This window comes from Andrographis paniculata, unplaced genomic scaffold (genome assembly GCF_009805555.1).
Source record: "Andrographis paniculata isolate CXL003 unplaced genomic scaffold, ASM980555v1 Contig71END, whole genome shotgun sequence".
NCBI classification, from domain to species: domain Eukaryota; kingdom Viridiplantae; phylum Streptophyta; class Magnoliopsida; order Lamiales; family Acanthaceae; genus Andrographis; species Andrographis paniculata.
The window spans coordinates 2,079,611-2,095,378 of record NW_026137608.1 but is presented as its reverse complement, the minus strand read 5'-3'; the positions used below and the strand labels follow the sequence as shown (position 1 = coordinate 2,095,378).

General features: G+C 32.9%; 1 protein-coding gene across 1 annotated transcript; it reads left to right on the top strand.

The window, feature by feature from the left end:
* Window positions 1-4,186: 4,186 nt before the first annotated feature.
* LOC127265096 (ubiquitin-conjugating enzyme E2 variant 1D-like) lies at window positions 4,187-7,253 on the top strand. The gene is made up of 4 exons (XM_051294778.1): window positions 4,187-4,352; window positions 5,016-5,155; window positions 5,691-5,816; window positions 6,774-7,253. The coding sequence occupies exons 1-4, from the start codon at window positions 4,319-4,321 to the stop codon at window positions 6,912-6,914; spliced, it is 441 nt and encodes a 146-aa protein (XP_051150735.1). The 5' UTR covers window positions 4,187-4,318; the 3' UTR covers window positions 6,915-7,253.
* Window positions 7,254-15,768: the final 8,515 nt, after the last annotated feature.

Genomic DNA, 15,768 nt, shown 5'->3' with positions numbered 1-15,768 from the left:
GATTTCCGCAGTCTGCTTTTTCATCGCTTCTTGCTGTGTTGCAACGGACACATTCAGTACTTTCAGTTTCTGTCAAATGTCTCGATGCTCCTCATGGACCACACCAATGTATTATCTATTTCCACAACTTTTGCATCCCTTGTAATCAATATCTCGGATTGATCCGGAAGGTTGGACCAATTTGATAGAAATAAGAACGCAATTTAATAGAAATAAGAACCAACTTTATTACTCAGAAAAAGAACTAATCTCTTCTGCCAGCCGTAGCCACTAATCTCTTCTGCCAGCCGTAGCCGCCTTACACTAATTCTCTGGATGATCCCTCTAACCTTAATTATCATTTTTTTATATCAACTCATAATCTAATTATAAACAAGATTAAGGACTAATTTGCAATGCTAACATATAATAACTATGGTAATGCAATGATTAGACCAAAATGCGCTTTTCTGTTTCGTGTATAGACACGCAGCGGTACCTGGGCCATTGTTTCTGGTGCTTGCACTTGCGGTTGTTCCATATCATTCAATCCCTTTATTTTTGCACCATTACAATTCTGTGTAACCATTTTGTTTCTCAAGTTTCACTAATGTTCTCATTTTCATCTCATCTCCATCTCCATTCAATACTACACGAGGTTCAAATCCTATTATTGAGAAGCATTCAATATTCTCATGAAGTCGAGCAATCTAATACTTAACTGGAAATGATATGCCATGAAAATAATGGCTATTATGCTTCTGTTATGGTGAGGTAGATAAATTGATAAGCTGAAATGATTGTTCCTCACTAGCGATATTGTCGTTCCTTGACCATACTATCTTTCATTTCTCAATTTATGTCATTATTTTGTGTTGTGTTTCATCAACGTAGGAACCATTATTGGTGTTCCCATCATTAATCAATTATTGTTTTTTCATGCCAATAACTTCTAAATATTATTTCTAACGTAAATTATAGAATCAGAGAAATTGAGATTTTAAATTATCAATTGTTAGATAAGTTATTGCTTTTTTTTTTCTTTGGATTTACTGTTATAATTGATTGTGTAGAGTTTTAACATATTATGGTTTTGGCTTTGATAGAGGCCTCTTGTTTTGGAGATTCATCTTATGTGTTTGTTAATTAGTTACTTATTTTCAAAAGAGCGATGATGGATTTCTTGGCTGTGTGAGAAATTCTATTAGATAAATTAATATTCGAAAGGTGAGAACTATGTTGTGCATTGATCAACTATTTGTATTAATCGGAGAATATCATAGTTTGATAATTTGATCCACTTTGTATGGCTCTTCTTGCACCAGTGTCTCTTTGTCTCTCAATCTATGTCTTTTCATCTTGGATACAACATAACTTGGATTGCTCAATTGTGTGTTCACTTGCCCAATCGCCATTGTTGTCGACATTTAGGTTGTATTCTTTTGTGGATTTTATCACATATTTTTACTATTCAGATTCTTTTTTCCTTCAAAAAATATCAAATCAAACAATTATATTTTTCTACATTATACTACAAATTTATTTTACAATCAAAATATCACATCATTATCTATTTATATCACATCAAACAACTATTCAAATTCAAATTTTTACTATTTATAAATTCAAACCAAAAAATCCAAACCCACAAACAAACACACCCTTAATTCTTCACTAGATGCATTGATAGGATGATTACAATTGCATAGGCAGGCGTAGCGCACTTACAAGTTCTAGTGAATGACATATTTTAAGGGCAAATAAATAATAAGAATAATTAAAATAAAAAATTTGTTCTAAAATATTCGGATATATAACGTTTTAAAAATTAGTTTTATGGTCCAATAAACTATCTCAAAAAAGTTAATTTATCAAATAATTAAATTAATTGTTTGACTAGTAAAAAATGTTCAATAAATGAAAATTTTTTTTAAAAAATTATTTATCAAACACCCTCCAAACTCATTTGCAATACAAACAACTCATATTTTTTCTTCACACTTTCTCTTTTTAAATTTTCTCTCTCTAAAAGTTTTTCGTTTTGTAAATACTTAGTCAAAAAGTTGTTAAGGGGCACGAAGGGCTATAGCTTCACGCTAACCAGTCAACTTTTGACATCATTTTCACATATTGCAATAGCATGTTCTATCCAATAGTGATATGATCTAGTTATTTTCTAAAAATAACCGTTGTGTGAACATGACATGCGGCCGGATGACAGATAGGACGGTTTTTGCAAATATGTAACATATATTTTTCCAGTAAAATAAATAAAAGACAAAATTAATAATTGAATATACGTGAAAGATATTTTTTGTAATTTTTTTCAAAAAAAATTAAAGCATGTTGTACCCTTTGGATGTATTTCAAAATCTGAATTGACAAAAAGGGCCACTAAGTAATATAAGAATGTAGAACAAAATGAGAATCTTGTCAGAAATCTTTATTACAAAATACGTCCGTAATAAAAAAATACGGTACAAAAGTGGACTTCTTTCCAGAACAATTTTGTTATGAAATTTATCCATAACAAAAAATATGCTACAAAAGTCATGTCACCGTGAAACACCTTTTGTTTCGAAAAATATCCAGTACAAAAATACACTATAAAAGATGTCTTTGAGTCAAATAAGATTTTGTCACCATAAAAAATGCAATGGACTTTATATTTATTATGTACCCAGCTGCATGAAAAATAACTAAAGTATATTTACCATTATTAATCTGAAATCCTTAATGATACCAACAAAATGACATCAATCCAACAATGTTCATAGACATGCCTAAAGCAGAAACGGAATTATCAACAGTACTTTGAAGCATCCTCAAATATGAGTGTGCCCTATCTAGTATCAAACCAAAATACAATCTTAAGGCCGGAAAAAATGACTACTATAGGTGACTAAGCTTATCGATTGTAAAATCACAAAGGAAGCAATCAGGAGCGGCGAACCAACTAGAATGAGTTTCCAAAATATATAAGAATTTAATACTACATTTGAAATTATTTAGTTCCCAAAAATAATAATACTAATAAAAAAAATACTTACGTTTTTGTATGTCAAATCAATGTTATTTCCATTGAGTACCTCACCCAGGATATTTGCTCCGACATTCTTGAGAGAGTAAACGGGGTCTCCTGGAGCATAATAGCTTTGAAAAGCTAGCAACTTGTCCATGAAAGAAGAAATGAGATGAAAATGCAAAACAAAAGAAGGATCCTAATTGATAACAAATTCATCTGTAGAAAGATGTTTGCATACTACATAAGAAAAAAAAAAATACCAAGAACAAAATATGTTGGTAAAGGATGACCAAGATTTGTCAAATATGTAAGCTTGGCATTCGTAAGTTTTTGTTTTTATTTTTGTTTTCTTTTATGACCAACATTTGTCAGTTTTTTCTTTTTCTTTGATCGGGAATTCAGCATCCGTCAGTTTTGATCTATTAAAAGGTAGGCAAAGCCAAAAAGTATCTCAAAACTAAGAGCAGATTTTGGAAGTAAATCATTATCCAACTGGCAAAGGCTTTGATATCCACCAATAATAATAATAATAAAAACGAGGGTCTAGCCCAACCAATAATAAATAACCTATCAACTTTTCTTTCATATAGTAATATAGTGCATGCTTTCTGAAGGAAAATATTTTCCATATAGCAAAGGGAGGACTTTGATGAGGGTTTTGATAGCAGTGTAGGCTGAATGAGAGATTATTAATTGATACGGTGATATAATAATCATTATTATTATCATATCGATCAAACTGACTCGGATATTCATAATATAAAATTATTACATTGTTGATGACATAATGTAATAAAATATTATTCGAAAATTAATTGTGTATATCCAGCAAATTAAAATTTTGAATCACAATAGAACATCACAACAAAATATTGCAAGTATATATAAATTATGTTACAATATAAATTTGATAGTATATTTTAATATATTTATTAAAATTCAATATTATTTTGTAAAAATTAAATAACAATTTATTTTAAAAAGAACTATAAAATAAAATTAATCAATTATTTTTTTTATTTTATTAAAAAAATATTTAATATATTTACCCTCTTCTATTTCTATAAAATTTATATAATTAAATTCATATTTACACTAAAATATTGATTTTAAGGAATAGATTGTTTTGTATATAATTTAGTTTAAAATATAAAATATATAGTATTATTATTTATTACTAATTATTACAGATACGCTGATCCTGTTGTCATTTCCTTTCTTCTGGAGGATCTCTTAGCCGCGCCATTCTGATTTCTCTTCGATCACACCGATCTGCGTTCGGAAATCTTCCTAATTAACGGATTTTGCATCATCATGACTCTGGGCTCGGGAGGATCTAGTGTGGTTGGTGAGATTCTTTTGACTATCGGAAATTGTTGTTATAATTTTTATTTTTCTTGGCGACATAAAATCAATTTTTTTGTTCTAAATTTTTTGGGATTCTGATGGTCTATAAGTGTACGTGTCGTTGAATTTTGAGGGATTTATGTTGTCTTTTTTGTGTGATAATGATGCAAGAGTTAAATGTGAAATTTGCCGATCGTTTTGTCTGATTTTAGGGGTGTTAACTCTCCCCCCCAGAAACTGAATTTTTTTTTTTTTTTTTTTCTGATGCGTCTTAGAGTAAATTGGATGAGCCTTTTTGGTGGATAAAAGTTTTGAGGAACGGGTTTTTATTGATTTAGTTAGTTAGTTTGTCTGTCTATTAATATTTAGAGGTTGGTTCTGGCTTCAATTTCTATTGATATTGAATGCTGAATTGACAAATGAGTGACTACATTTAAGTGATTTAGCTACCTGCTCCTTCCTTAAAGTTTCTGTTTGTTCTTTTCCATGGAGAGTAAATTAATGTAGTTCTTCCACAATCTGATCTGGTGTACATGTTGATCTGCACTAGTTTCCCATGATCTTGGTTGCAAATTTTGTTGACATAAAAGTATTGACAGCATTCATGGGTTTGCCTGTTGCAAGTGAAGATTACTAGACCATTGAGTTGTTTTTGTTTTTTCAGTTCCTCGAAATTTCAGGTTGCTGGAGGAGCTTGAACGTGGGGAGAAGGGAATTGGGGATGGCACTGTCAGCTATGGAATGGATGATGCCGATGATATTTACATGCGTTCCTGGACTGGCACAATCATTGGTCCACATAACGTGAGCATTACCACCTCTTTTTATAATGCACATTGTGAAGGGTGATAATTAAGTTTGAATTGGTTTCCTTTGTTCCAATTATCGTACTTTTTTACCTCCAACATGTGTATTCGACCAGAAAAGGCTGTGAGAGTTCTTATAACAGATTTGATAAAATAAGTATCACTCCACCCTCTGCATGTTTATAGAATATTCAACATTAGTGTAGTTTCTTAAACTAAAAGTAGCTTCAGTGGCACAGTTAGGTGCTTGATATCCATCTTGGTTAGTTCGTACCTTCTTCAATGGGATGTAAATATGATAGTAAGTTAGGAACCTGCAATGCAATGTCTTCAGATGGTGGCAGCATTGTTAATAACAACTGTAACAGTTTGTAGAACAGAAATTTGAAGAAAAAAAAATATTATAGGGTGCTGCTTCATTTGATGTACATTTGTACGTTTGGTTAGTTATTAGTCGTTTGATTGTCCTTATTTTTGGTAACCCAAAATCAAGGCTAATGACAGGAGTGAACTCTGTCTTTTATTCTTGTCAGTCTGTACATGAAGGCCGCATATATCAGTTGAAGCTATTTTGTGACAAAGATTATCCAGAGAAGCCTCCAACTGTTCGCTTCCATTCTCGGATTAACATGACTTGCGTAAACCCTGAAACTGGAGTGGTATGATCGGAATTATTTCATTGACCTATTTATGTTGTCCTTATAAATAAATAAATAAATAAAAAGGTTGTTTACAGCATTTTGCAGGTAGAATTTTGTTAAAGCAAATGTGGGATTTTCTATATGCTTTCTGCAGAACCTGATTCAACTTAATTTGTGAATAGTATATTATATGAACCTGTGGTACAGTTTCTTTGCTTTGATTTGCGAATTGTGTTTTATGCTTGTATCAATATGTCGATGCTAATATAAGATTATGATACTAGTAGCTTGGTTATGAGAGTTAACTTTGTAAAATGACTTTACAAGTTGAAGGTAGACATTAATCTGTAACTTTGGTGGTTTACAGTTATGTTCATCTGCTGTTTGCTACTGAGTGATTGAAGCTGTGTATTTTGAAATAGACGACATCCACTTACGTTTGAAAACATAGATCAGAAATTTTTTTTTTTTTTTTTCCGTGATCCTGATTGCTTGAAAATGATTGCGCCGATAGATGCTTTTCTCTTCTCATCACAACTGAATTCCATTTTGTGAAAATACGGATATGTAAGATACAAAGCAAATATACCATAAAGCTGAACTCTATTTACCTCAGAATTCTCCAACTGCGAATTCGCATCTATTGGAGGTTACATGTACCTGTTATTTGAGCTTCTCCTTGGTGCAGTATGCTATATCTTCATTACTGCTTGATTTTATGCTATATATCCACATATTTTTATGTTGCTCGACCACCTACCTGTCTATACTATACATGATGGATTGCTTGCTGCATATTTTATGTGCAATTTTGTTGTGATGACATTGATCTCTACACATTTGCAAAACTGAGTCCGCTATAGATATGCATCCTTCTTGGGCAATTGTTCCTCGCCTCAACTGGATGCTGCTGTTTAAACTAGCATGTGCTTAATTTGTTTGGACTGATTGGTGATATGTGTATTGAATGAGTAGGTGGAACCAAAGAAGTTTGGACCTCTGGCAAACTGGAAGCGCGAGTTCACAATGGAAGACATACTGACGCAGCTGAAGAAGGAAATGGGTGCTACGCAAAACCGTAAGCTGGTCCAGCCTCCTGAAGGAACCTACTTCTAGATAAATAACTATATTGATTCTTCTATAGTTTGTTTATATTGCTACTTTCTGTTGGGATCATGTGAAATGACAATGCCATGCCTTGCCCCCTAGAGTTTCATCGGATTGTCAGCCAGTCCCTTTTGCATGTCCGTTCCCTCCCTTCCCCTCTCCTTCCTTCTCTTTTTCGGGTTTTCAATGTGGTGTTCCCCCCATCTAATGGCTAATGTGTAGTGTTGTTGGATATTTGGTTGATGGAAGTGATGTGTGATAATTATGGATCGAAAACATCATGCAGGTATCATCTTGATACCTTCAAATATGTATGTGTATTATATTGAAGAAATCTGTTTTTGTTGATTCTAAGGTACAGCGTGTTGGTGTAAAGAAATTTTAGGATCGAAAATCGAGTTTTATTAACAAAAAGAGTTATACTTACAACGAAATATATGAAACAAGGAAGCTTTGGGCGATTTAAGGCTTAGTCACCCCAAATCACTCGACAAGTACAAAATCAACACAAAACACACCCAAAAAACATCTAACATACGAAACTTACCCAAAATCCACGACACACAAAAGAATAATTACTCATGGAAAGTACAAGGCTAAAGAGGAACAATATCACAAGTCTATCGCTTTGAACGAGTCATTTGCAGTTTGAAACAACAAAAACAGAGGGAACAAATCGTGCCATGAATTCCACAAAATTACAGGAGGAAGGAATTGTCGAGAAACTATCGCCGGAGGGTGAGAGAGTGAGAAGATGAGAGAAGCTAGAGAGAGGAACAACAAAGAGAGAGGAAGTGAGAGTGTAAGTATCAGCGTCGGCCTCTCTCACCTCTCATACCTATATATATATATATATATATAGGTTACAACAGATCGGAGGGTAGAGATTAGGCATCGGTTGGACAAAAATTCATCTAAGAAAGGATGCGGATCCTAGACGGGTTAGCGAGTCACGGGTTTGGGTCAAGCGAGCGGGTCGTGCACGGGTTGCGGGCCTGGACCATGGGCTAGGGCTTGGTTTTCATGGGCTACTTAATGGGTATGTAATTGTATTTTGGTGTATGAATTAATATTGGACCCAAAAAATCAACAAATTCTCCACCTAATTTTATATGTTTGCACTTGTGGCCGGGGGTAAACCTCTCATCACAATTGAAGCATAGACCCTTCTCTCTCTTTGCTGCCATCTCAGCTGCAGATAATAACTTGATGTTCGGCCTGGGATTATTTATCTTTGCAGAAGCAGTTGTAGCTTGAGGTTTTCCAACAGGGGATGAGTGAAAACCAGCCTGGTAAGGCTTCTGCATCCCTTTTAACCTCTTGGTGATTACTTATATTGTCTCATGTTGATTTCGGCCTAATTCAATCGCGTGCTCCGGTTAACAGGATTCATCATTCTCACGGAAGCTTTAAGCTCGGGAGTTAGCCCTCCAATGAAACATGCAATGACGTATTCCTCCGAAATAGGTGGACCACTCAAGGTATTCATATAGTCTCGTAGCTCTTCGAATTAATCCACATAGTCCGTGTAATCCCCTGTGAACCTCAAGTGTTTGAAATCTTCGATCACCTGATTCGTCTTTAGTTCTTCAAATCTGGAGCTACGAGCCTGTATGAATTGCTGCCATGTTGCATGCGGCCTATGTTTAATGAATGATTGGTACCAAATTGCAGCTCTCCCATCAAAAAACATAGATACATACATGATTTTATAGTCTTCCGGCATCTCTTGAGTCATCCGGAAATAGTTGTTGCACCGTAGTATCCATGATCTAGCGTTAGTCCCATCGAACCGGGGAAATTCCATTCTAGGAGTTGCTTGTATAGGTAAATGACTGCCTATACTAGATCTAGTTCTTCCAGAATAATTACCACGCATCGGGTCAGTTTCAGATCTATATGTATTATGGAATTCCACTGGGCTTGTATCATCTATAACATCTTTCCCTCTATTTGTGTGTTGTGCTGATTTTCGTGGTGTGGTTGAAGAACTGCAAAGCTTTTCGAACATACCTTGTACGTATTCTCTGAATTCATCCTTGGATTTGATTAGAATTGCCTGCGATCTCGCTATTTCTGCTTACGATCTGTTTATTCCTGCTTGCATTTGGTCCAATTGCTCATGTATTCTGATTTCATTCTCTGCCCTCTTTTCATTTTCTAATTCCAGCATTTTGTGTGCATCTACCAGGTCCTTGAATATGGTGCCTTCCGCCATTGCAGAAACAGCTTGGGTCTGATTACCAAGTGTAACAAACTGGAGAATTGACTTTCGATATTTTGTGCAAAAGCTAAAAGTGAGAACTGAAGATAAAGTTTGGAATATTTCTTTTTATTTCATTAGGTAATATTTAGGGTTTAAATACTAAAACCCTACATACTTAAGCATGCCAAGCAGCTGAGCCAATCAAGCAAAACAAATCAAACTAGTACTAAGGGTAAGGGTGTAAGCCCTTTACAATATAAAATTAAATTGGTACTAATGGGTGTAAGCCCACTACCTTATAATAAAAACATAGAATCTAGGCCTCAATTAGATGCTTAATACAATTCTCTTATACCCAATTGTGTGCAACTCCACAAGTCTAGATCATTCCTTCTCCATCCAACCGATCCACCACCGCAGCTTCACTCTCTTCTCCCTGTTCTTCCATATCTACCACAACCTTAAACACCTCATCTCCCTGTATGAGAGACTCGACCCCATGATCATAACATATTATTATTATTATTATTATTATTATTATTATTATTATTATTCTAGTTTTTATTATTATTATCATTAGAATTATTTTCTTATGTGATCTAAAAGGAGACCTACCGTTAGTATACATGACTTCTCCCTTATTAGACTTACGAGCTTGCACTACAAAAAAAAAAAAAGTTTAATTAACTATAATTTTTTTAACTACCAAATATTTTTGTAGATAAAACATATTATTCAACAATAAAAATTAATTTTAGTCGCTAAAATTAAATTATGCATTACAAGTTAATTTCGTCTCTAAAATTCTTTTGCTAAAAAATCTTATTTTCATAGCGAAGGGGCTTTAACCACGAAATTATCTTTCATAACTAATATCATTTGGCTAAAAAAAAATCATGTATATTTTGTTGCTAAAACCCTTTTGTTATGAATTTTATTTTTATAGCAAAAGAGCTTTAGCTATAAAATCATATATTCGTAGCTATATCTATTTTCTTAACTTTCATTGCAAAAAATGTGTCTTTCGTTAAGAAAGTCAAATTTGTCACCAAATATTTTTACCAATGCGGTATAGGCGACAAAACTTATTTTGTCGCAAAAACCTTTTTCTACGAAATTTTGTATAGCTAAATTTAAACTTTTTGTAGTATTTCAAATCTAGTTCTTTAGATTTTAAACCATTAATAATTGCATCTATTGTCACATTATCACACCCATATCATATAACATATTTAACATCAGAATATATGTTAGGTATGACATTTAACAGAATTATAGCACTGTAATCATCAATATTCTTATCATCAGTAAGTTTAATACTCATTTTGTATTAGTTTAGAAAAAAAAAATCCAAAATTTTATCTATTGATTTTGAAAAATTTGTTTAAAACTAAAAAAGGTTTCTAACAAATACAACCTATTAGGAAGAGATGTTTAAGTATATAGTTTATCTAATTGACTCCACAATACTAGTGTAGATTCATTCTTGCCCACTTTTCTGATTTCATGATCAACCAAATCAAAATTGTACTAGATGAGGCCATTTCATTCAACTCAGCCCTCATCTCAAGAGGAACTTGACCTGCATGATTAGGCTCCACTGCCCTAATTAACCTTTGAGTTACTAAAATACTTATTATTTTTATTTCCAAATAACAAATTATATTTTACCATCAAAATGTTGAATATTATAAATAGATTGACCAATCATTTTATAATTTTCGATAAATAGTGTTTAATTTTCAAAAACAATAGTATTATGTTTTTAATTTTATAAATATATACTGATTTTTCACGCACGCACACACACACAAAGAGAGATTAAGGCAAGCTAGACACACTATTATTACATAATATAGTATCACACAAAAAATAGATAATCACAACTAGCAGTAAACACCACAATATATTACCTAACTATCACAACATTCTTTCGTGGTACTAGTGAGTTACTCACAACAGTGAGGATCAGAGTTTTAAAACTTTGGTTTCACAATAGCCTTCAAAATTGTTTTGGCGAGAAATTTAAATGCAATAATTAAAAAAACCACAAAATAATAATAGAGTGTATTAATAACGATTACCATCATAGCACGACAACAAAAAAAAAATAATTTCTTACAAAACAATAGGAAAAATACAAAACAAACCTATTCTCTTTTGAAAAATAAGGCTTAGCCAACAAAAATATCAATAGAATATTGGTTTCTCTTTTAACAAAATGATATAATCACCCAAACATAAAGAAATAAGGATAAATAACCACATAATCGAAAGAACAAATACAAGAACATAAGAAGGCTTAAAGATTTTACACATTTCAAACTATAAATTGTTTAAATATTTTAGATCTTAAAAGATTTTTAAAATTTGTTTAAAGATTTTGAATAACTTTTTAGATCTTGGCTAAAAGAAAACAGATCCAACACATACATTAACAAATCTATTAAAAAAACAGGCCAATGAACCATATTTACACTTTATTATTAAAGAAAAAATTGAAATATTAACAATTTAACAAAACAATATAAGCGGTTTTGACAAAAAGAAATGAAGTAGACATAAACTTAACTGATTTACATAGATATGTAGAAGTTAAGTCAATATCTATTTAAAAAAATAACTCAACCAAGACTCAAATAACATCGACCGAGTTAGATTAGACCGATTTGGACATGGATCTAAAAGAAAAAGAATCTAACACTTAAAAAATAGTCCGATTCAACCAGATCCGTTTTTTTATCTATTATAGTTTTTACCACAAAATTTATAAAATTAAAATAAAATATGATTTCATACAAGAAAAAACCACAATGAAGCTCTGATACCACTTTTAAAAAAAATAAAGATAGAAAATCGAGTTTTATTATTAAAATAAGCTATATTTACAACTAAATATATGAAACAATGAAGGTTCGGGCAATTTCAGGCTCAGTCACCCCAAATGAGTCGAAAAGTATAAAATCAAACCAAAACACACCCAAAAAATGACTTACACATAAAAATCTACCTGAAACCCACGACACACAAAAGAATATTCCCCCACTGAAAGATAGAAGGCAAAACAAGAACTAAACCACAAACCTACCGCATTGAACGATCCCTTTGCAGCTCGCAACAAAAATAGGGGGAAAAAATTGTGCCAAAAAATTTACAAGATTACAGGAGAAAGGCAACGTCGTGAACTATTGGAAAACCTTTTCCGAAGGGTGAGAGAGTGAGAGGATGAAAGAGGCTAGAGAAATGGACAACGTAGAGTGAAGAAGTGAGAGTGTACGTATCGGCGGCGGCCTCTCTCACTCCTCATATATTTATGTAGGTGAAAACAGATCTTTCGGTGAAGATCAATGCCCTAGATCGGACAGACAGAAATTTATCTCAAAAAGAATGCGGATCCTAGAAGGGTTAGTAGGTTGTGGGTTCGGGTCAAGCGAGCGAGTCATGCACGGGTCACGGGTTTGGATCGTGGACCAGGGCTTTGTTTTCATAGGCTGCTTAATGAGTGTGTTATTGTGTTTTGGTGTATGATTGGACCCAAAAAGCCAACAGTTAGTGTTTTCGAACCAATGAAAATTTATAACGAAGAATGTTTTTGGCATCTTATATTTCGAATTGGATTTATTTAATGAAATTTTTAAAAATCAATATCATGCAACTTTATTTTATTTTTTAAGAAAATAAATACGATAGAAATGTGTTTTAATGTGAAAGCAAATTTAACCAAATTACTCTCTCCATCCCGCAAATTTAGTCCCGTTTTTACCGTACCATCAAATAGTGGTACTCCCTAATAAAATAATGATTAATAAATAATAATTTAAATCACAAACTTAATTATATTATATTAGATTACTAATACTTTTACTTTAGAGTTTGTTTGGCCAAACGTTTTAGAGTTGAGTTTGACGTTTTGGATAATAAAATTTAAATTAAATAATTATTTTATGTAATATTAAATAGATATTGATGTGATATTTTTAAAAATTAAATTATTTTTAATTTGAGATGTTTTTTTAGATATAAGAAATGACACGCCCGATCGTGTATAATTATACGCATAATATTTTCCTTAGCCAAAAAGTTAAATAGAACCAATGGATTCGGATGAATAAAAGAAAAGAGAATGAAGAAGAAAATATATTGTAGAAAATATGAATTAGGATGATAGCCAACCATGAGAATAAGTCTTGGACCTGAAATCAAACCATAGGCTAAAACACAAACAATAGACTAAATCTCACTGCAAATGATTGGAAGCTACGAACCGATGGAATCACTCGAAAGACCCAATTTGATACTTTAAATGCGAAGAAATCACTCTCTAACGCTAGAAAATTATAAAAGTAAAATTTGAATCAAGACGTAAAACTCTCATTACAATGATAGGAAAGGACCTTATATATAGGTCCTTGAGGAAAATAAAAAGCAAAAAATAGTAAAGGAAATAAACCTAAAGGTAAGTCTAACTATAAGGAAACAAATAATAAGAAAAGGTCGAGATATGAAATTATACTATATGAAAATTAATAATAAAAGGAAATCTATGTTAAGGTAACTTGTAGAAGTTTCCAAAAATGATGATACTCTTGATAATCTTCCATTATTTGTAATTCTCTTGATAATCTTCCATAATTGGTGATTCCCTTGATAATCTTTCAATTTCGATTATTGTGGATCCCATTGGAGTAGTGTCAAGTGAGGGCTAAGTGGTCTCCAAACATCATCTTTAAATTGATTCTCCATGAAAAATCATTGGGTCAACCAAGTGATGGATTTTTTAAATTGACGAGCTCGGCTTTGAGTGATGGGTCCCACGGGCATTTGAATCTTTGAAGATTGGACGTTTGCATCATTCCGTCCTTCTTGAAAAGCTTTCTTGTTCTCCCGAACAAGATATTCATTAACTGCATCAAAAAGACTTAAGTCAGAAATATTAAAAGTAGCATGAACTTGGTACTCACCAGGGAGTTCAAGTTTGTAGGCATTATCATTAATGCGTTCCAACACTCGAAATGGCCCATCGCCATGGGGAGTGAGTTTTAACTTTCGCAATTTTGGAAATCTTTCATTCCTTAAGTGCAGCCAAACCCAATCTCCTATCTCGAATACAACTTTCTTCCGCCCACGATTAGCTTGTTTTGTGTAATTTTCAGCTACCTTTCGTAGGTTATCCCAAACTTTTGAATGAAGTTGTTGGACAGGTTCAACCATTTTTTCTGCCGTCAAAACTAACATGTTCATTGCGTGGCAATGGCATAAGATCAAGAGGAGCTAATGGGTTAAAACCATAAACAACCTCAAATAGAGAACAATTCATAGAGATATGAATCGTATGGTTATATGCAAATTCAGCATGAGCTAAACATTATTCCCAGCTCTTCAAACTCATTAAATAAGGCACGTAACAAACTACCCACATTTTGATTAACAACTTCAGTTTGACCATCAGTTTATGGATGTTGTGATGTGAAAAACATTAGTTTTATACCTAATTTAGGCCAAAGTGTTTTCCAAAAATAGCTTAAAAATCGAGAATCTCTATTAGAAAGAATGGATCGCGGAACACCATACCATCTAAAAACCTCTTTGGAAAATAATGAAGCAGAAACATCAATGATTTTTGTGTATTGAATAAAATGTGTCATTTTTTAAAATTGATCAAACATAAGAAATATTGAATCTTTACCAGACCTACTCTTAGGAAAACCTAATATGAAATCCATAGAGATATCAACTCAAGGGGATTCAAGAATGGGTAAAGGAGTATAGAAACCATGTGGATGAACAGTAGATTTCGAAGAAAGGCGTGTTGTACACCGACGAATTGTGGCTTCAACTTCGGCTTTCATTCGTGGAAAAAAAAAAAAAAATTCCTGCAGCAAATTAAGTGTCTTGTTCCTACCAAAGTGTCCCATCAAACCTCCAAAATGACTTTCTCAAATCAACAATTCTCTCAAAGAGAATTTAGACACACATAATTTATTTTCTTGCAGCAAATATCCATCATGTACATGACACTTTTCAAATGCATGTGAATTACATTTAGCAAATATACCGGAAAAATCAGGATCAGTTGCATATAATTCTTTCAAATATGAAAAACCTAATAGCTTAAACTCAAGTGTGGTAACAAGTGCATACCTGCGTGACAATGCATCCGCGACGATGTTTTCCTTACCTTTTTTGTATTTAACAACATAGGGAAATATGTAAATGAAGGAGATCCATCAGATGTATATCTTACTCAACTTATTTTGGGATTTGATATGCTTGAGGGATTAATGGTCGGTATACAAAACAAAATCATGAGGATGTAAGTAATGGTGCCAAGTTTGCAAGGCCCGCACTAAGGTGTACAATTCCTTATCGTAGGTTGGGTAATTCAAGGCAGCAGCATATAGTTTTTCACTAAAAAATGCAACGGGTCTCTTTTCTTGAGAGATGATGAAACCAATACCTACTTCAGAACCATCACAATCAAGTTCAAATGGTTTAGAGAAATCAGGTAAAGCAAGTACAAGTGCACATGTAAGTTTCAATTTCAAAGTATCAAAAGCATTTTGTTGTTCACTTCTCCACTCAAACTTATCCTTTTTTTGGTAATTGCAGTTAAGGGTACTGCAGTAGTGTAACACCCCAACCCGCAAGCCACGCGAA